At 41.6% G+C, this 19,250-nt stretch overlaps 2 protein-coding genes across 5 annotated transcripts in view; both read left to right on the top strand.

The window, feature by feature from the left end:
- The window catches only part of LOC127042407 (uncharacterized), a 333,399-nt gene that overhangs the window by 55,621 nt on the left and 258,528 nt on the right, over nt 1-19,250 (top strand). The window lies entirely within an intron of this gene.
- RASSF9 (Ras association domain family member 9) overlaps nt 6,815-19,250 on the top strand; it is a 40,306-nt gene continuing 27,870 nt past the window's right edge. Inside the window, exons 1-2 of one of the 4 annotated variants that reach the window (XM_050935615.1) lie at nt 6,946-7,003; nt 7,515-7,727. Coding sequence is in view for 1 of the 4 variants with exons in the window: in XM_050935613.1 (XP_050791570.1) it covers nt 6,957-7,003 (47 nt within the window). In the remaining 3 variants the exon portion in view is untranslated. Of the gene's footprint in view, nt 7,004-7,514; nt 7,728-17,344; nt 17,408-19,250 lie in introns of those variants that run through there. The other 3 variants (XM_050935617.1, XM_050935613.1, XM_050935618.1) reach the window with 3 other exon arrangements.

The following is a 19,250-nucleotide window of genomic DNA, read 5'->3' as shown; positions in this document are numbered from 1 at the left end:
GTATTCAGACATGCATGTAGATATGCCTCAGTTTCCCCTCACATATGATGATCATAGGTAACATGCGCTGTCTCATATGGCATTAGTTAAATTGTATCACTTCAGGAGGAACTGGAGGGCACATTGTGAAAGTTTAGAATACACTATACTTTCTCTCCTGCTACCTTCCTAAGTCTCTCAGATAATTGTGCTGTTATTTTCTTTGTATCTGAGAGACAATTTCACTTCAGCTAGTTATTTAAACATCAGAGAGCTGTGGAAAGATTTTTGAGCTAAAAATACTAAGGAATATTTCATCTGTGCACAATAGAAATGCAGCATGTCTCTATTGCTGGAAAGAAATGTTCCCAGATCAGTAAGATTATGCTGAGAACTTCAGCTTGGACAGACCAATATGTTCTCAACCAGGGATGGCCATCATGTTTCAGGGACCTCAACCATGCCCCTTTCTTTATGGCTATCTATATGGAGAGTCCCAAAACTTATTGTTACTTTTTGTAACTAGGGGTCACAGTATGGATAAACTTGGGAACCACTGATTTGATTTAGTTAAACTTTTTCATTTACTTAATTTAATAGCTCTTCTTTCATGCCCATTCTTCTTTCTACTCCTTTGCCATAGCAGGCAGAAGTACTAGCACCCATGGATTCAGCACATATGCACGAATGAATTTACAGCATTCAAGAAAATCCTTAGGGATTAAAAAGCAAACATTACAGTATAGACAATTTGGTAATAAGAAGACATCACAACAGCAAATATGAGAAAACAATCATTTGCAACATAGATAACTTAAGTAGAAACCCAATGGATACAGAAACGAAAGCATCACTCTTGAAAATAGAATATTGCTTTGCATAATAATAATCATATTTTGTATTTACATAGAAACTTTCAATGAAAGAATTCAATGCTTTACATATATCAATTAATCAAGGCCACGTCTACTTGAGGAGCGCTTTACCAGCATAGGAATACCAGTATACTATACTGGCAATGCACTCTTAGTGTGGACAGAGCTTATACTAGCAAACCTTTTACCTGAATAGTTTATTCCACCCCGATCCGCCTGAGTGAAACAAGTTTCACTGGTAAAAGAAATTGATTGACCATGGTGGGTGCAGGATCAGACTACAACTGAATTGCCCAAAGTAATGTGGCAAGTCAGTGGCAGAGTACGGAACAGAGTGAAGGAGTGCTCCTGACTCCCACATTCCCATGTTGTAATCACTGCACAATATATCCTCAGTCCTGAAAACATTTGCACACAGTCTTCATTCTAAACACAGGTGTATTCCTGTGCATTTCAGTAGCAGCACTCAAGTGCTTAAAATGAAGAGTAGATATATGGGTTTGCAGAACTAGAGCAAACTTTAAAATAGGAAATGACAATATTCAAATAAATGACATTTATGAGTGTGATGACATTGATGATGTTGTCCACATAAGCATTGGCTGAATTATTTATTATGGACACGTTATATGAAGAATTCTGGCCTTTCTTCTGTTTGTGAACCATTTGCAAATTGATCTGGATTTCTGATTGTTTTATCCATATATGCAGTGTTGTAGCCATATTGGTCCCAGGATAGGAGAACGACAAGGTGAGTGAGGTAATAGCTTTTATTGGACCAACTTCCGTTGGTGAGCGAGAAGAAGAGCTCTGTGTAAGCTCGAAAGCTTGTCTTTCTCACCAACAGAAACTGGTCCAATAAAAGATTACATCACTCACCTTGTCTCTTTGTTACTTATAAGTATTCACTAAATAGCTTCTATGAACAAATGTTCACACACTATTAACTTTCAGTATTTATGATAGGTGATTAGTCATCTAATTTATACAGCATATTCTACTCCTGACTAAGATAAGTTTTCTTTTTTGTTGTCATATTTTAAATTTACCTCTAGTATGAATTTTCAGACAATACATTATTCTTGCCAAATATGTGAAGGTGATGTGATTTGAAAACATTTTCCTAAATAAACTGGTGGCTGTCCACATGCTTTCTAATGATCTGATCAATAATTTCTGCTGCCACTATATTTTTTTTAGCTGAAAGAGAAAATAACGACGTTTTCAAATCTTTTCAACCAGTTCTATTCAAATGAATAATATGACCCAATGAATAACTGCAAACTGGTTTATATCCAGTCCTATATAGGTTCTATTACCACACTAATCACTGTAATATTCGAGCTCCTTCCAATCCTGCACTAAGCAGCATGATTGACATTTGTCTTACTTACTTGTGAAAATATTTACATGGTTTTGTCCTATTAGATCAGCTATAGAGCAGATGAAAGTTGCATAAGATTTTCGATGCATCTTGAGGAAATGGACAATTATGTCCACAAATTACAAAAGTTTTATAAAGTGAACTGCTGAATTAAACAATTAGGGCTGAGTTGTAGCTGCTGATTGCATCAAGACACTTCTGTAGTAAGATGAGGCCTAAACTGAGAATGCATTAAAATTCAGTGTACTGAAGTGCACCTAAAAGTGTCTCAGGCAGAGGCTCATATTTCTGTTGTGTTATAATTGTAACTGTTCGATTTAAATTCCATATTACTCTGTTGATTTCAGGGTTGTGCGTAGCCTTGATCAGTACCATCTCCCAGACAGAATTTCTTTATAAACAGGAAACTAATGCATCATAAAATACATTAAATCCTAAGCCCCTTTATAGGCACAAAGCAAGACAATCCTACATTGAAACAATTACCATATCCTTCTCTTACTTCACTTTACATAAAATTAAAAGAGATTCTGCAACAGGAATCTCCATATAATACCTGGACAGAAATAAATTCACATGCAGAGTGTCTTCATGCATCCTTTTCATGAAGCTAATAGGGGTGTTGCCTGAGCAAGGGGTAAAGGATCAGGACCTTAGCATACAAGTGAATGACTGTAAATAAGTTAGGAAATCTGACCTCCAATACAGTGAAACAGACAGTAGTGTTTTGACTCTACTGTTCTAAAAGTTTCGAGGTCAATTGATAACAGCACAGCCAAGGCCATTTCTGTCTCTCATAATACCTGGCAAGTGGATTTCTTATATGGAACAGCTGGCCCGAAGAAGAGGATAAAGCAAATGATGTAGCACCACATACAAGTCAGACACAGAAATTAGAGATTGACAAGACTGTATAGGTCATATCTAGTTCATCTTCTTGTCAGTGAAGGATGGATCCCTGCAGCATATTTTCTAGTGATTTGTCTAGTCTTGTTAGGCTCTGGTGAGTTAGACACTTTTGAAAATATACCCTAAACCTAAGGGCAGGTCTACACTTAAAACACTGCTGTGGTGCAGCTGTGCTGCAATAGTACTTCAAGGAAGACACCACTAAACCAACAGGGGAGCTTGTTCCATAGGTGTAATTTAATCCACCTCTGCTAGAGTTGGTAGCTATGTCAAAGGGAGAATCTCTTCAATTGGAGTAGCACCGTCTGCACTGGGAGTTAGGTTGATATAACTCTATTGCTCACGGGTGTGGATTTTTCCGATGTATGTTTGTAGACCAGGCATAAGTCCATGAGAGGCTCCTAAGTGATTTGGGTGCTTTTGAATTTTTTTTTTCTTTAATGTCCTAAGCCAGTGGCGGGCAACCTGTGGGCCGCCCGTGGCCTGTCAGGGTAATCCACTGGTGGGCTGTGAGACAGTTTGTTTACATTGACCATCTGTACGCGCGGCCACCTGCAGCTCCCAGTGGCCACAGTTCACCATTCCCAGCCAATGGGAGCTCTGGCCAGCACGTCCCCGGCCCACTGGGAGCAGGGCTTCAGACTCCAGCCCCAGAATCACCCCTTCCCATGTCGCCCTGGCCCCTGCCGCCTCCTCAAGCACCTAGCTGTACAGCCGGACCCCAGGCTCCAACCCCTCACTCCCCTCTTCTCCCATCACCTGACCACCACTGTCTCCTCCAGTCCCCTATGATCCTGGCTTTCCTGCCTCCTAACCCACCTCCCCAACCGGGGTTTTATTTGTCCCCCAGCTTGCCGGGGATGAGTAACTCTGCTGTGAAAAGAAATATGTACAAATACCACTTTTCCCAGCAGCTAGCAGATCTAAAAAAACTAACAACAAAAGCAAAACATACAAAATACCTTATTTGTGTTTCTATTCTGTTTAGGTCCAGTAAAAAATAGAGACATCTGTATATTATTTTTATTACTGAGTCTGTAAAAAACCCTACATAAATAAATTACAATGATTTGGACATGTATATGTGCCTATTTATTTGTTTTTTCCTAAAGTTAATTAAGTATTTTAAGAAAAACTGTCAGCGTGGCCACCAGCAAGAGTTGGTGGCTGTACTCTGAGGCCACCAAAAATTCCTTGTGAGAACCCCGATAGGTATTATTTTTGTTGATATAAAGGTCTATTTAAAATATAGTGTATGAAAAAACTATTTCTTTTTATCACTTTGAAATGTGTTTCCTTTCAGTTTCATTGTATGTTTTCTCTTGCATTTTAGAAACAGTCAATTGAAACTCCCAGCTCATTTGGTGCTTTGTTTACCTATCATGACCCCTCTTACTTGCCTCCTCTCTAAAGTAAACTATACAGATATTTTCAAACTCGTTTCAGAAAGTGTGCAAAGGGTAAGTATGTTATTTCAAACTTGGATAGAAATGTACAGTTGTTATTGCAGGAGTCTTTCCTAAAATTCATGCCATTAAAATGAAAATGGAAACTTTAGAGGTTTGCACAATGAAGTGTGTGTATATAAAATTTACCCTGAAGATTTATTTTTAAATCTGCTTTGTGATTTATTTGCATAACAGCATTAATTTTCCTGAGGCCCATCCATACGATTAAGTTTATTTGGCAATGCAGGTAAATAAAGGAACAAGTAGGCCACTACATCATACCGTACTTTAATAGTTACAATCAATTAATACTGTGAGGTGACAGCTGATTAATTTGGAAGTGTAAGAACAGCTGTAGATGTTGTCCAATTCCCATTTATCTTTGTAACGAGGAGAAAAGTAAGTGAGCAATATTAGAATGCTTCACATTGTAATATGCAGCAGATAAAGCTATTTATTGTTATTTTTGCCAACAAGGGAAAGAGGGAAGGAAAAAACTCTTTATTTAAATACCTATTTTACTCTGAGAAATTCTCAGGAGCAGAATAGCAATTCTGTGGCAAAACATCTCAGGGGGGTTGGAAAATATTTGCCACCATTTAAAGGTGAGGAAATCCCCCCCCCCCCGCCCCAGCATATAAACCCTGTCCCAAAAAGACTCCCATTGATTTCAGTGGGTTTTGGATCAGATATATAATACCCAAAGCAGATCCTGCTTCATGAAACCTCCCTTGGCAGCAGCCTCAGGAATCTAAAGGATTTGTGTGTGTGTGTGTGTGTGTGTATTAATTTAACACACCCAAGCTAGCTGTGACTTCAGTTCCTCTCTTTGTAGTCACAGCTCAGGGAGTTTACAGAAGTGGGATTGAACTGAAAGTATGTGGGGCATTCCCAGGACTGCCAGTAATAAGTAACCCATGGAATGGGCTCTAGCATTGTTTATTGCAGGCTGATGTGACTATCTCTGCTCAGGGAAAGGGAGTATTTTATTCCAATGTCAAAAACGACAAAGCCCCTTCTAGATAAACCCATCACTCTACCTGATTACTCCTCTTGTTTAATGCAGACACCAGCAGAGGTGGGACAAGGCTAAGTTCAGGATGCCTGATTAACCATTACACTTGTAGCATGGTATAGCCATTTGCAGCAGTATAAAGTGAGTGTAAAATGCAATGAACTCAGGATGGAAACATTTTACACCTACTCTGTAATAGTGCAAATAACCATGCAGGCTGCAGGGCAAAGGTTCATTCTCCCCTGCCCCCAGTATCCTCCACCATCAGTTCCCTATTTATACTCCTTTCTGCTTTAATGGGTCTGCCTTTTGCACTGTAATCCCCAGCCAAAGCCCATTGAAGTTAATGGGACCCATGTCTTCCCTTTCAAAAGCTTTATTACTAATCCTCTTTATGCATTAGGATCCAGGTTTTTGTAACAAACAACTTTAACACATGCTCACTTCTCCTTTAACAAAGCCAGCCAAAAAAACACACAATGTTGGAGTGTGCTGTGCGGTGTTGCATTGTCCCTTCCTAACAGCCCCCTTGTATGGCCCGATTTTCAAAGGTGCTGAGGACCTAGAGTTCTCACTGGCTTCAGCTAGAATTGGGGGTATTCAGCACTTTTGAAAATCAGGCCCTCTTGGGAAGTGTTATGAAGCCACAGGTGGCTACTGAGTGAGGTTTGCAAACCAAAGTCTCTAAAGGTTTATATGTACCCAGCAAAGTATTAAATGCTTATCTAAAAGTACAGAGGGACCAGAGAGGCAGCTGTGACCTACTTTGTCATTTCATCTCCTGACTGTTCTTACACCCTGTAATGAGAAGCAGCTACAGGTTGATCTGTAAGGCAGGTTATTGTTATGCACTAGAACTGGTGGAACAACTGCTGTCTGCCCTTTGTTAAGGCTTGTGTTTAGCTGCTCGACTTGACCTTAAGTGGCTGGAACTTGGCGGAGAAAGTTTGAATCCTTCTGTTGTGTGTTCTTGCCTAGCTCCCTCCTGGAGCCAAATCCCCTTTTTCCCTTTGTTGATCCGTGCCTTGGCGGCTGGCAAGGCTGAAAGTTTAGCAAGTTCTGCAAATAACTTCACATCACAATAGAAAGTGGGTGGGTTTTTTTTTCTTTCCTTTTTCCTGCTCATAAACGCCTCCTTGAAGATTGCAGCTGGGCAGGACTCCAAAGGTGCAGCAGCAACAACAACCCAGTAGTTCAGAGTTAGCAAATTGCACAACTTCCAGCTCATCGCTACGCTGGGTGACTACTAACAAGCTGAAGGAGGTGAGGGGAAAGAGGGGGAGGAAAGAACACCCCAGCCTTGGGTTTGGCCGCGTTGATGTGGTGGTTCGGCCGCTGGAGTGGCTATGGCTCCCTTTGGAAGGAATCTATTAAAGACCCGGCATAAAAGCAGGTAAAGTGTGAGTGTGTTCGCGCGGGCGTGGGGGGGGGGGCACTAGATGGGGTGGTTTGCAGTCAGGTAACTTCTCGGGCGGGGTGTACGTTGTTGGGAAAAGTTGAACCTCCCCTGAAACTGACTTAGAAACTTACCTAGGGGTTCGTGAGTCAGTTTAACGTGTTGCAGGAATATTGATCCGCGTGTGTGCAAGCGATGCGTCTCTTTACTCCGATTTGTGCAGATTCCTCCCCTTAAAATCCTGGGCAACACTTTTAGTAGGAAAGGTAAGCTCTAATTTAACAGATTCCCTAGCCTTGGGTACCCTCCGTGCTCCCAGCCCAGCCGGACTGTTTAAAGTCTCGGACATCTCATTTGTAGCAGGCTGCAGATTAATAGGAGTGCAAAGGAATGATTGAAATCCGGATGTTAATGCTGTCATGCGTGGTGGTAACTAATTGCAGCCAGGGTCATAGCGCCTCTTATCAAGGCTGAAAAAAAAACGTATCCGGACCCTCTCTTACACCAGGGCGTTCTCCTTGCTACTAGAACTTGAGAACCCGTGGGAGCTGAGCTGGTTAATCGAAAGCTGTGGTCGATTTTGAGACTCTACTCTGGGGATATCTGTCTCCCTCCGTCCTAACCCCCCGCACCAACTTTTTCCGAAGTTTGCCTGGATGTAGGAACTGGGTCCTGAAAACTTCCAAGACTCCCTCCCGTTTCTTACCACATCCCTTTAATTGTAAGTTTGGGGTGTGGGGCGGGGGGGTAGCATGGTGAATCGAATGTGGTATGTGTACAGTTGAGGCTTTTAGTATCCCTATCCCGCGCTCTGAATTTGGGACTCTTCTTGCCAAGAAAACTGTGTTGCCGATAAGCTGTGATAGCCCCGGTTCGCTGCTGCGAGTTCTAATCGTACGGTATCAGAGGGGTAGCCGTGTTAGTCTGGATCTGTAAAAGCAGGAAAGAATCCTGTGGCACCTTATAGACTAACAGACGTTTTGGAGCATGAGCTTTCGTGGGTGGAAATTTCCACTGCATGCATCTGACAAAGTGGGTATTCACCCACGAAAGCTCATGCTCCAAAACGTCTGTTAGTCTATAAGGTGCCACAGGATTCTTTGCTAATCGTACAGGTTGATTTTGGCGGCTCCCCCAAATCAGGCTTGCTTCTACATGCCATCTGCATAGACTGGAAGGGGAACTAAACTTGCGCGGTATGAGAGTATGTAATTATTTTGAAGCGCTAATATGGCACTGAAGTTTTAAGTGCAAGTGTTTATGGAGAGAACATGCTATTTCAGTCTCGAGTTTCTAATGACTCAACAAGTCTAGCTAATAGTGTGCATAACTCGGTCACTAAAACGTTGGCTGTAAAAGCCTCCGTTGTTATCTTTACTTCATGTTATCCTGCATTTGGAATTTCGTTCAGTGATCCTGATCCCCCCCTCCTAGTGGGCAGGATTGGGCATAAATTTGAGGGTATTTGTAGTTCCATAAATTTACTTCAGATAAAGTTAGGATTTTTTTCTCTTTTTTTTTTCATTGTTTCCATGCACACTTATGCCAAAGATTTATACTGAGATTGTGCATACATTTTAGTGAATTATTAATTCAACAAATTAATGAAAGCAAATCACTCCATCAGTTAGGGCCTTCAGGAACAATATTATGTTGTTTTAGAATCACTAATAGCATTGGTTACTGCCCACAAAAGCACATAGGAACAGGACTGTAATTAGTATTTTTCAGAAAGGAATTCCACCTTTAGACCTTCTGGAAAGGTTGAGATACTATTTAAGACCAAACTAAATGTATATAAAATTGCTGTATTTTCCTGATACTTTTAAAGAAAGAAGTGTATTATATTGACATCAGTTAGCTGAAAAAATACACACACCCAGAAATATGCTTCCCCTTCATTCAGGTGTGAATCTCTTTTTAAAATACACCCCTCACGGTAATTATGTCAGTCTCACAGAGATTGAGGTGAACCTCCATTCTTTGCAGAACAAAGGTCAATTTACAAAGCTTTTTTAGTGTGAATTACAATGAAAAGCTGAGGGGAATCTCCAAAAAGTTGAGACAAACTTTTCTTCTTCTTCTTCCAGTTTCTCTCTGAAAATGGCATATCAATTCTGACTGGCACAGAAGTGGTGTTTTAATGGGAGATGCAGGGGCAGGGGAGAGGGGAGGTAGAGGTCCTGGTGGGAAGAGGGAAAGTGATTCTTTTAAAAAATTTCCTAAATGCATTTTCAAACAGTGGAACCCTAAGTGTGTATGTCTAAACTTATCTCTTCGAACAGATTTGTACTTGAGAATTCAAGGTTTGCTGGCAGGGATGGTAAATGTTGTGAGGTTTTGTTTTTTTTTAACCCAATATGATGCAATGACCTAGAAAGAGTTTCTCTTTTGCTACAGTTGCTATCTTTGCCAGCTTATTTCAAACCTTGCACTGAATGGAAATGCTTTTCAAGCTTGACATTGGGAGGCAGTGTTATCTGGTGGTTAGAGCAGCAGACGCCATCAAGACTTTTGGGTCGTGATCCAGCTCTGCCCAGTTTGCCTATCTATCAAAAGGCTGTATTGTATTTTCCTTCCTCACAGCAATGTTGTGAGGCTTAATGTTTGTATGGGTCTTGGAGAAACTCAGGTGTTATATGTGCAAATAATTAATAATAATGAGCATTTTCCCCTTGTTGTATGCAGTGTGGCTGTAGTTGTGTCAGCCCCAAGGTATTAGAGAGATATGGTGGGAGAGTTAATATCTTTTATTGGACCAACTTTGGTTGGTGACAGAGTGGCTCGAAAGCTGCTCGCTCTCACCAATAGAAGTTGGTCCAACAAAACATATTCCCTCACCCACTTTTCTCCGCCATTTTCCCATTTAGCTTTTTTTCATCTTCAAAGTATTTCACGATCATTAACTTAACTTTTTCATATATTCCCCAGAGATGAGCAATTGTGGAGTATTATCCATATTTTTCAGATGGAATAAGTGAAGCAGAGATGTTAATGTCTTAGCCAAGGCCAGGAAGGCAGTCGGGACAAACACCAGAATTAGAATGGATCAGTTATAGCCGTGTGCTCGGACACAGAACTACACCTCTGTGGTTATTATCGTTGTTACTTTTATTTCGTATTTCTCTTCAGATATTAGTAGCTTCTTCAAAGAGTAGGATATACAGTGCATACGGGCAGAGCGAGTATAGGCTACAATTTCCAAAAGCATCTACATGACTTAGGAATCTTAGCCCAATTGACTTTCAATGAGACTAAGACTCCCTTTCCTAAGTGCCTATGGGCCATATTTTAAAAGATGTAGATAGGCAAACTGGGCACACACAATGGCATCTAGATGTTTGTCACCTTGAATTCATTGGGCACCTAAATGCCTTTAAAATCTGGCCTTAAATGACTTTTCAAAATGAGTTTTAGGCTTGTAAGTCACGTAAGTACTTTTGAAAATTGCTGGCTCTGTCACTACCACATTCATCATTCCAAAATTCCTTGCCCACCTCATGCCAAGAAAGATTCAGTCACATCTTCTCATTCATTGAGTTCGGTCCCCTTGATTTTTCAGAACAAACCTCAACTACCACATTGATCTAGCATTCTTATTTCACAAATTGTTTATTTTTAGATCAGGCATAGAGGTGAAGGGAGATGGTGCTCAGGGGTCCCTCTCCCTCATGCAGATCTCCTACAAGTGCCAATCTATATTGCCAGGCGCAAACAGCCAGAGCAATATCTTTTGGAGCTGTCAGCATAACTCAGCCATAATGGCCTTAAGTTTGCCACAACCATCTGTGTGTTTTATTTGCATACACACAATGTTGCTTGCTGATTGGGCATTACTATTACAAATCTGTTATTTACATTTATTGCTTTTGCTCTTTCTTCATGAACATTTCCACTTCTATCACTCATTTCTTAACCCTGCACCCATAGCTATTGAGTTCATGCAGGCAAAGCAAGCCTGCTGATCAGACTTAGGGCTTGGCTACACTGGAGAGTTGGAGCGCTGGTGGTGGGTTTACAGAGCTGCAACTTAGTAACTGTCCACACCTGCAAGGCACATCCAGCGCTGCAACTCCCTGGCTGCAGCGCTGGCTGTACACCTGGTCTGCTTGGGATGTAACGATTGCAGCGCTGGTGATGCAGCGCTGCTCATCAAGTGTGGCCACCAAAAACGCTGTTATTGGCCTCCAGGGTATTAGGAGGTATCCCAGAATTCCTGCTCACAACAAACCAGAAGAATGGCTGAACTCCGAGCTCCCCCGAGCTGCTTATCTAAAAAACAAACACAGCTCCTGTTTGCTGGAGCAAGCAAGTGGAGGCAGGCAGGGGAATTGTTTTGGAAGGTTCACAGCTGTTTGCTTGAAGAGAGAAGTCACACGGCAGAGGGGGAGTGGGGAGTCCGTGTTGAGCAGCTTCTTATGTGGTCTGAAGGCTATTTAGGAGTGCATAATTTGCATTTAGTGAATAAGAGAGGGGTGGGGGAAGGGCTCGAAACTTTTAAATTGATTGCAGGTTGGTGATGTGTATGTTCTAGTCCTTAGAACTTGCAAGGCAGGGAGCTGACAGATCCAAAAATCCACTCTCTCTCTCCCCCCCACGTTCCCTCTCACCACCCTCTTTTGAAAAGCACGTTGCAGCCACTTGAACACTGGGATAGCTGCCCATAATGCACCACTCCCAACACCACTGCAAATGTGGCCACACTGCAGCACTTTCCCTACACAGCTGTACGAAGACAGCTGTAACTCCCAGCGCTGTACAACTGTAAGTGTTGCCATACCCTTAGCCTGTTCTCTTTGCTCTGAGTGATGATTGGCTGTTCGGCATTGGGCTCTGATGTGGGAATGGAGGCAAGCCAAGCATATGGACCCTATAGAGTGGCCCTTCCCAATTAATACCCAGCTAGCCCTGAGGACTCACTAGGGGGCAAGATAGCCGGTTAGTCAGAGACTTGGTTTAAGCAACACCCATTTTGCACTGACTCTAGATCCTCACCGCCTCTCGCTCTACTGGCTTCCCACTGAACCTGTTCAGATCCTGATAGCAAATGCTAATATTTTCCTCAGGTCTACAAGTCAGTGTAATGTAGTACATATTAAGCCTTGGTGAAGGGACACTCAGAATGCTCAGCTTTTGCATTTGGATTGGCTAAGAACTCAGTTCCAATGCTTATCTGAATTATCGCAACTTCATGTAATGTGGGCTGGAAGTCTCATGAGAACATATACACAATATCTGACACTTGCCTTCTTGGATGGGGTTGCCATGAGAGCAAACTATCTTGTGCCATTTTGGCACTTCTTATCCCAATCCTATCTGGAGTGTGTGCTCGGGGGGTTCGGGAAGATTTACTCAGAGCCTAAAATTGAATTCAGGTTCAGTTTTAGAAATGGGAAGATATTCAGGGTGGTGACATTGTATATTTTGCAAATTATTGTTGTCTATGCCTACATGCAAGTACTTTGAGGCAGGGGCTTTTTGCTTTGTGTTTGTACAGCGTCTAGCACAACGGGGTCCTAATCCATGACACGGGCTTCTAGACATTATGGTTATACAAATTAATATTAATAATGTTGCTCTGCCATCAGAAAAAGGATCCTCTTTTTGGCCCCAAGCTCATATATTATAACTTGTTTACTGGTCCATCTTGTCTGCTTTGTCCAAGAACCAATCTGGTTGCAAATATTTTGTAGTAATCCCTGTACATGTCTGCTTGCTTCACTTTCAGGAAGAGCTATACATCTGGCAAAACACTAGCTTTATTTCTAAAGAGTTAATTATCTACTGTTCTAGGACAGTAGACTGCAATTTCATTACAGTGGAGTAAATGAAATGACTAATAGACTTGTGTGTAATACTACACCGTCTGGAGAAAGGACAATACTTAAGCAAAGTTGAAGTGAATATGAAACACCAATATAATGTTCAGTGGGGCTGAAAAAACACTGCAGACGAAGAAAAATGTTATTGATAAATGACTTCTTGCAGTGGTGAGAAATTAAGATTTCATGTGTATGAATGGGAAAAGGGGATCAACTGTGCTGTTGAACATGGAATGACTTTAGTACAGAGAAGTAGATTTTCAGTGGCGGGATGGATTTTAACTCTGTATCCTCCATAAAAATCACATTAGTGACAGGGCTAAATCTCATAGGATGGTCTCAAAAGTGTCCTCAGACCCTTTTTCACTAGCTCAGACATTCTTAATTTGTTTTCTGTGGATTTATATGTTGAATAATAATAAAATATACAAAACAGATGGAAATACTTTACAAATATTATTTTAAAATTAATCTGCAAACATTAAAATAATGCTGTACCAACATGTATTAATTCTTACAACATCCTTGTATGGAAGATGGTGAGTACTAATTAATATTGGCACTTCACTGATGAGGAAACTGAGGCAAAAGGTTAAGTGATTTGCCCTAGACCACCTAGCAAGTTAGTATCAGTATTGGAGTGTAGCACTTTCTGGTTCCCAGTCACATGTTCAAATGTCTGGACTGTTGTCACTACTGTTGTTGTTGTTAAGGTAGTTCCTAGGAATTAGTCAATGAATGAATGATCAGGGCCCCATAGTGCTAGATACTGAATAGACACATAGTAAAGAAGACCATCCTTGCCACAGGAATTTTACAGTCTAGGGGCCTTTGTTGAAGTCAATCAGTAGCAGAATGCAAAAGGCGGACAAAACAGACAAATCTTGGACTGGAGCGCATATAGTTTAAAAATAACATGTAAGTTTCAAGTGGGTTAGCAGTCGCAATACAGCATTCTGTACTACAATACTGTACAGCATTCTCTTGAATCCCTGTCAACCCACCTTCTTCCTGACCTTGTTTGGCCCTGCTATTCCAGTCCTATTTCTGTGATGAGCAAAGACTATCACAGGTTGAGCAAAATACTTGTCACAAAAATGCTGCTGATGACATTTGCCTTTCATCTTCTGGAAAGTTGCAGAATTCCTGCACTTATAAAGCTTTGGGGAATTTTCACCCAATACTTTCTACTTTTGTGTGTGTGAGATGTAGAAGTTAAGGCCAAGAAATATTCAGAAATGACTAGCGACTTTGGCAGGTCAACTTTTTGGGCACCCAATCTGAGACTGTTTAAAGGGGACTGATTTTCAGCAAATTATCTTTGGCTTGACTTGCCTACAGAGCATTGCTACCTAGACAATGGGACATGGACTCAGGAGATTCGAGTTGTACTCCTGGTAATGTCACTGACTTGCTTTGTGACCTTCAGCAGCTGATAATCAACCTGAGCTTCACAGTCCCTCCCTGTAAATGGGGGATAGTGCCATGTGTCTGCCTCAGAGGGACATAACTAAACCATGTGTTGTCTATAGAAGTGCAAAGAGTAAAAGCCACCCAGGAGGAGAGAGGGAATATAGAATCTCAGTGTTCCTTGTACTGAGCCATGTGCTCAGTCCACTACACCATGCTGCCCATAGGACATCCCAAAACACACGTGAGAATTCGCACCTGGCTGTTTTGATTTTTCATCATCTTCACTGAGACGTTTTCAGCCTTCTGAAGTTCCTCAAAGCATTAAAACTGGGGGTGGGGGAAGGGCTGCAAAATCACTCAAAAGGAAATCATTAACATTACCACATGGCTCGAATAGATTGGATGATGGTTGTATGAGGTAAATGTACAGAGGAAAGATGAGCTCAGGGCCAGCTGTGTTCAAATGAACATGTAAGGCCTTAATTTTCAATCACAAGTCTCTGCATTAATGAGTTCCTGACATAATAAAACTAAAACCCTTATACCCTGGGGACACAGAGAAAGCACCCCAGCTCTTGGACTGAAGGTGCTTTTTCCACTATGCTCTTTGATATCCTTTCAAATACCCCTCATTTCCAGAGATTACTTTCATTTTATTTCTAGTTACTTATGCACTACATAAATTCAGGGTCAACTCATTTTATTATTGAAAGTCAGAAGTCAAAAATCATTTAACTGAGATTATAGACAGCTTTACTTACAGTCAGGGGATGAACCCTACTGCATTTTAATGTGGCTGCATGAATACATTTTTTATGCCCCTCATTTGGAGTCTTTGGGTAAGTCTATGTGGCAGCTGGAAGTGTAATTCCCAGCTCAAGATGATGTACATGTGCTAGCTGTGCCTGAGTTAGCATGCTAAAAATAGCGGTGCAGGTGGTGGTACAGGCTAGCTACCAGAGCTCCTTACAGAAAGTCTCAGACTGTACTGTACTCAGGGACTAGCCCAAGGTGCCACTGCTGCTGTTAGCAGGCTAGTTCAATCAAAGCCACATCTACCTGAGCCAGAAATTGCACCTCCAGCTGTAGTGTAGACATACCCTTTGTCACACATGTGGGCTTAGGATTGATGATGGGAGGCATTATCTTGGAGTTTACTTACCTTGGGTAGAAGGTGAGACTACCAACTTACGTTTGTACTTGTAACCTTAGGTAGGATTGATATCCATACCATCATGGTCTATGTCACACTTGCAGTAGTCAGCTACATTATTAAGAATAGAATAATGTTAGAAGCAAGATGCATTTTTACAGAGATGGGAAATTGCCATGAGTGGGTAGCTATGTCATATACTAATTTGCTTCAGATCCATTTTGGGCTTTTGCTTGAGGTCCCCATTCTCTACACCTATGTGCCCTCACTCATTCATGCTTAAAATAATTGAGTTATGGATGTCCCAGTCATAGAAAAATGTAATCGCCTTCCTTGACAAGTATAATGTTTGTGTTTTATTCTTTTTAAGAAAATAAAATTGACAAGGGTTGCATTAAATAAGGAAAAATGTAACATACCTCTTGGTCAGGCATAAAGTCAAGGTTTGAAAAATGGAATAATCAGATAGCTGTGAGATGATAATGTGAAAACTTGGTCTATCAATATGTCTGTTCTCTTTAAATATTTACAGGTTCAATGACCTCAGTAGAATTGTGCATATGAGTCAGGCTTACTCATGTGAGTCAAGTTTTGCAGAATCTGCTCTGAGGCCCTGAATCTATGCAGAAAGATCCTTTCATCCGTGTGGAACAAGTTGTAAGACTGAGGCCTTAATTTGCTTTTTGCCAGCCTCATCCAAGTCCATCATACAAGTATTTTGGTTTAGTGGTAGTTTCCACATATGTAAGCACTTTAAAGTTCAAAAGTATTCAAAACTATATGTGAGACACCGATTTGACAGTTAATTTCATGCCTCATTTACCAAAGGAAGTGATCAGATTCTGTTTACTGATTAGAGAGTGGCTTAGTAATAATTTGTAAGTAAGGTCATGGCATATTGGTTTTTGGTTGTTCTTGTTTCTGTTGGCTTTATTATTGGTAGGCTGATGTGCTGAAATGTTGCTTTGTTGTTTTGAAGACGTAGAATCCACTACTTGAACTATATGTGTCAACAGGCTTTCTGCACGCTGACAACTAAAGTACTTGCAGCATAAGGTTCTCTCCTGCAGCTGTCAGGGCAGTTTCACTATTAGAATCTTGTCATATCAAACAGCCGACTACAATGGTCAACTCCAGATTCCTAACAGAAATTTGAGACCTGCTGACTTCGGTGTAGTCTCCAGGCTCTACTTATATAGCAGAGGTATAATCTCCTTGTTCGGCAGAGGTCATCTTATTTACTTGTGAGTTCACACATGTTAAAGTTACCAGGCATGTTTCTTAAGTTATGATGAGGAACAGGCAAAGAGAAGTTTGTATGTTTTGACCTTGCTTTGAGCAGGGTGGCTCTTGGCATTTTGCACAACCCCCCCCCCCCCCCCAAGCACAGCAAGCAGGCTGCCTTTGGCACGCCTGCGGGAGGTCCACCGAAGCCACGGGACCAGCTGACCCTCCACAGGCAAACCGCCGAAGGCAGCCTGCCCGCCACCCTCTCGGCAACCAGCAGAGCGCCGCCCCCGCCCCCCATGGCTTGCAGCCCCAAGCACACACTTGGCATGCTGATACCTGGAGCTGCCCCTGGCTTTGGGACTGAATTAGAATTCTGGATCTTTATTTTTTTTCCACAGTCAGACCATCACCTTATGCAGTTGAAAATTGAAGCAGCAAAATGCTTTTCAAAGGGGGAAACTTCGATAGTCCAGCCTCAGTGCTTACTGGTCACAGAAGAAGATTGGCAAAGGTTTTGTACTCACTGTCACAGTCCAGGGCAACTGAACATGTGTTTCCCCTCTACAATCCTGCCAAAGGCTCACACTTTCCAGTTCCTAGCTGTCACCTCTCTTGGACAGAGACTCATGTCTCTCTCCCTCTAACTGATGTATTTCCAGATTGCATAGTATTTAAGAACATAAGAACAGCTATACTGAGCCAGACTAAAGGTCCATCCAGCCCAGTATCCTGTCTACCAACAGCAGCCAATGCCAGGTGCCCCGGAGGGAGTGAATCTAACAGGTAATGATCAAGTGATCTCTCTCCTGCCATCCATCTCCACCCTCTGACAAACAGAGGCTAGGGACACCACTCCTTACCTATCCTGGCTAATAGCCATTAATGGACTTAACCTCCATGAATTTATCTAGTTCTTTTTTAAACTCTGTTATAGTCCTACCTTTCACAACCTCCTCAGGCAAGGAGCTCCACAGCTGACTGTGCACTGTGTGAAGAACTTCCCTTTATTTGTTTTAAACCTGCTGCCTATTAATTTCATTTGGTGGCCCCCTAGTTCTTAAATAAAATAAATTAATGGAGATGTCCCTTCCAGTTCTAGGAGATAGGATCTCGAAAGGTCATCAAGTCCAGCCCCCTGTCTTCACTAGCAGGACCAAGTACTGATTTTGCCCCAGATCCCTAAGTGGCCCCCCCAAAGATTGAACTCACAACCGTGGGTTTAGCAGGCCAATGCTCAAACCACTGAGCTATCCCTCCCCCGACAAGTCAATAACTTTTCCTTATTCACTTTCTCCACACCATTCATGATTTATAGACCTCTATCATAACCCCCCTTAGTCTCCTCTTTTCCAAGCTGAAACATTCTAGCTTCTTTAATCTCTCCTCATATGGGACCTGTTCCAAACCCCTAATCATTTTAGTTGCCCTTTTCTGAACTTTCTCTAATGCCAGTATTTCCAGGTTCCCTGCTGCCTAGACTGTGAATTTCCAAGGAAGGCAGATTGCCTCAGTGGGCCTGCTTTACCTTCCTTTGTAGAACTGATAAATGAAATTGTTTTCAATTGTTCACTTTATTAATGTAACTTCTGTTCACCATTCACTACACTTGCCTATACTGTAACTTCTGTTCCATATTGTAATTCAAACTCCATTTTAAAACACTCACTCCATTTTGTAAAAGCTTCCTCCAACCTTCATTTTTGCAAACCCTGCTGTAATCTTATTAGTTTAGTTTAGATGTGTGAATGAGGTATGTATGAATGATGGAATCAACCTCCAGCCCCAGCCTGTCCTGATGAGATAAAGTTCAAAATACCAACGGCTGAAGACCTAGACAACAGCCCTAAACAAAGTAAGAAGCATCCACCCTAAAAAGAAAAGGACAACAGAAGGAAGATCAAAGCCAGGTTCAAGGCTGAAAGTCACGCCTGCAATTGATGGGTGATCAATCTAAACCCAGAGGCAGCATGACACAGCAAGACCTATAGACTTTGAATCCAAACTAAAAGCCTATAAAAAAGAAGGGTAAGATGGGTAACATTCTGCTGCCAACATGGAAGAACATCGGTGCCTGCCCAACAGAGATCCAGCTCAGCCTTGTGCCTGGCTTTCCTGGCCAGTTAGCCGCCACAAGCTACGAACCCAAGCTGCAAAATCAAGCCATGAACTTAAGCTATCTTCAGGACTGGTGACTATGCAGCAGCTGCAGAACACCTGATGAATGTGGGTGAATGTGTGTGTGTGTATAGGTATTAGGTATTATAATGTGAGTGTGTGTGTGTATAGGTAATAGGTATAATGTGTGTGTATAAGAATTAAGATATTAGTTATTAGTCATAAATTGTTATCATAATAAATGTAGCATCTTTACCTTGTCCCCTTTAATAAGATCCTGCTGGTTTTTACTGGTCTAGTATAATTGGTACAACATTTTGGTGGAGAATAGCGAAAGGGGGATTATTGGTATTTTTGCCTCACTTATTGTAAACCAATCTGTGTGCACACAACCAGCTCTACAGAGCATGGTTCTATTCTTGGTTAACCAAAACCTGCTGACCCCCGTGTGGGTAGCAGGAAAATAAAGAGCTCTTAAAATTGTTAAACCTGCTGGCCTCCGCGTAGGTAG

This window comes from Gopherus flavomarginatus, chromosome 1 (assembly GCF_025201925.1).
Source record: "Gopherus flavomarginatus isolate rGopFla2 chromosome 1, rGopFla2.mat.asm, whole genome shotgun sequence".
Lineage (NCBI taxonomy): Eukaryota > Metazoa > Chordata > Testudines > Testudinidae > Gopherus > Gopherus flavomarginatus.
This window is presented reverse-complemented; position numbering and strand designations above follow the sequence as displayed.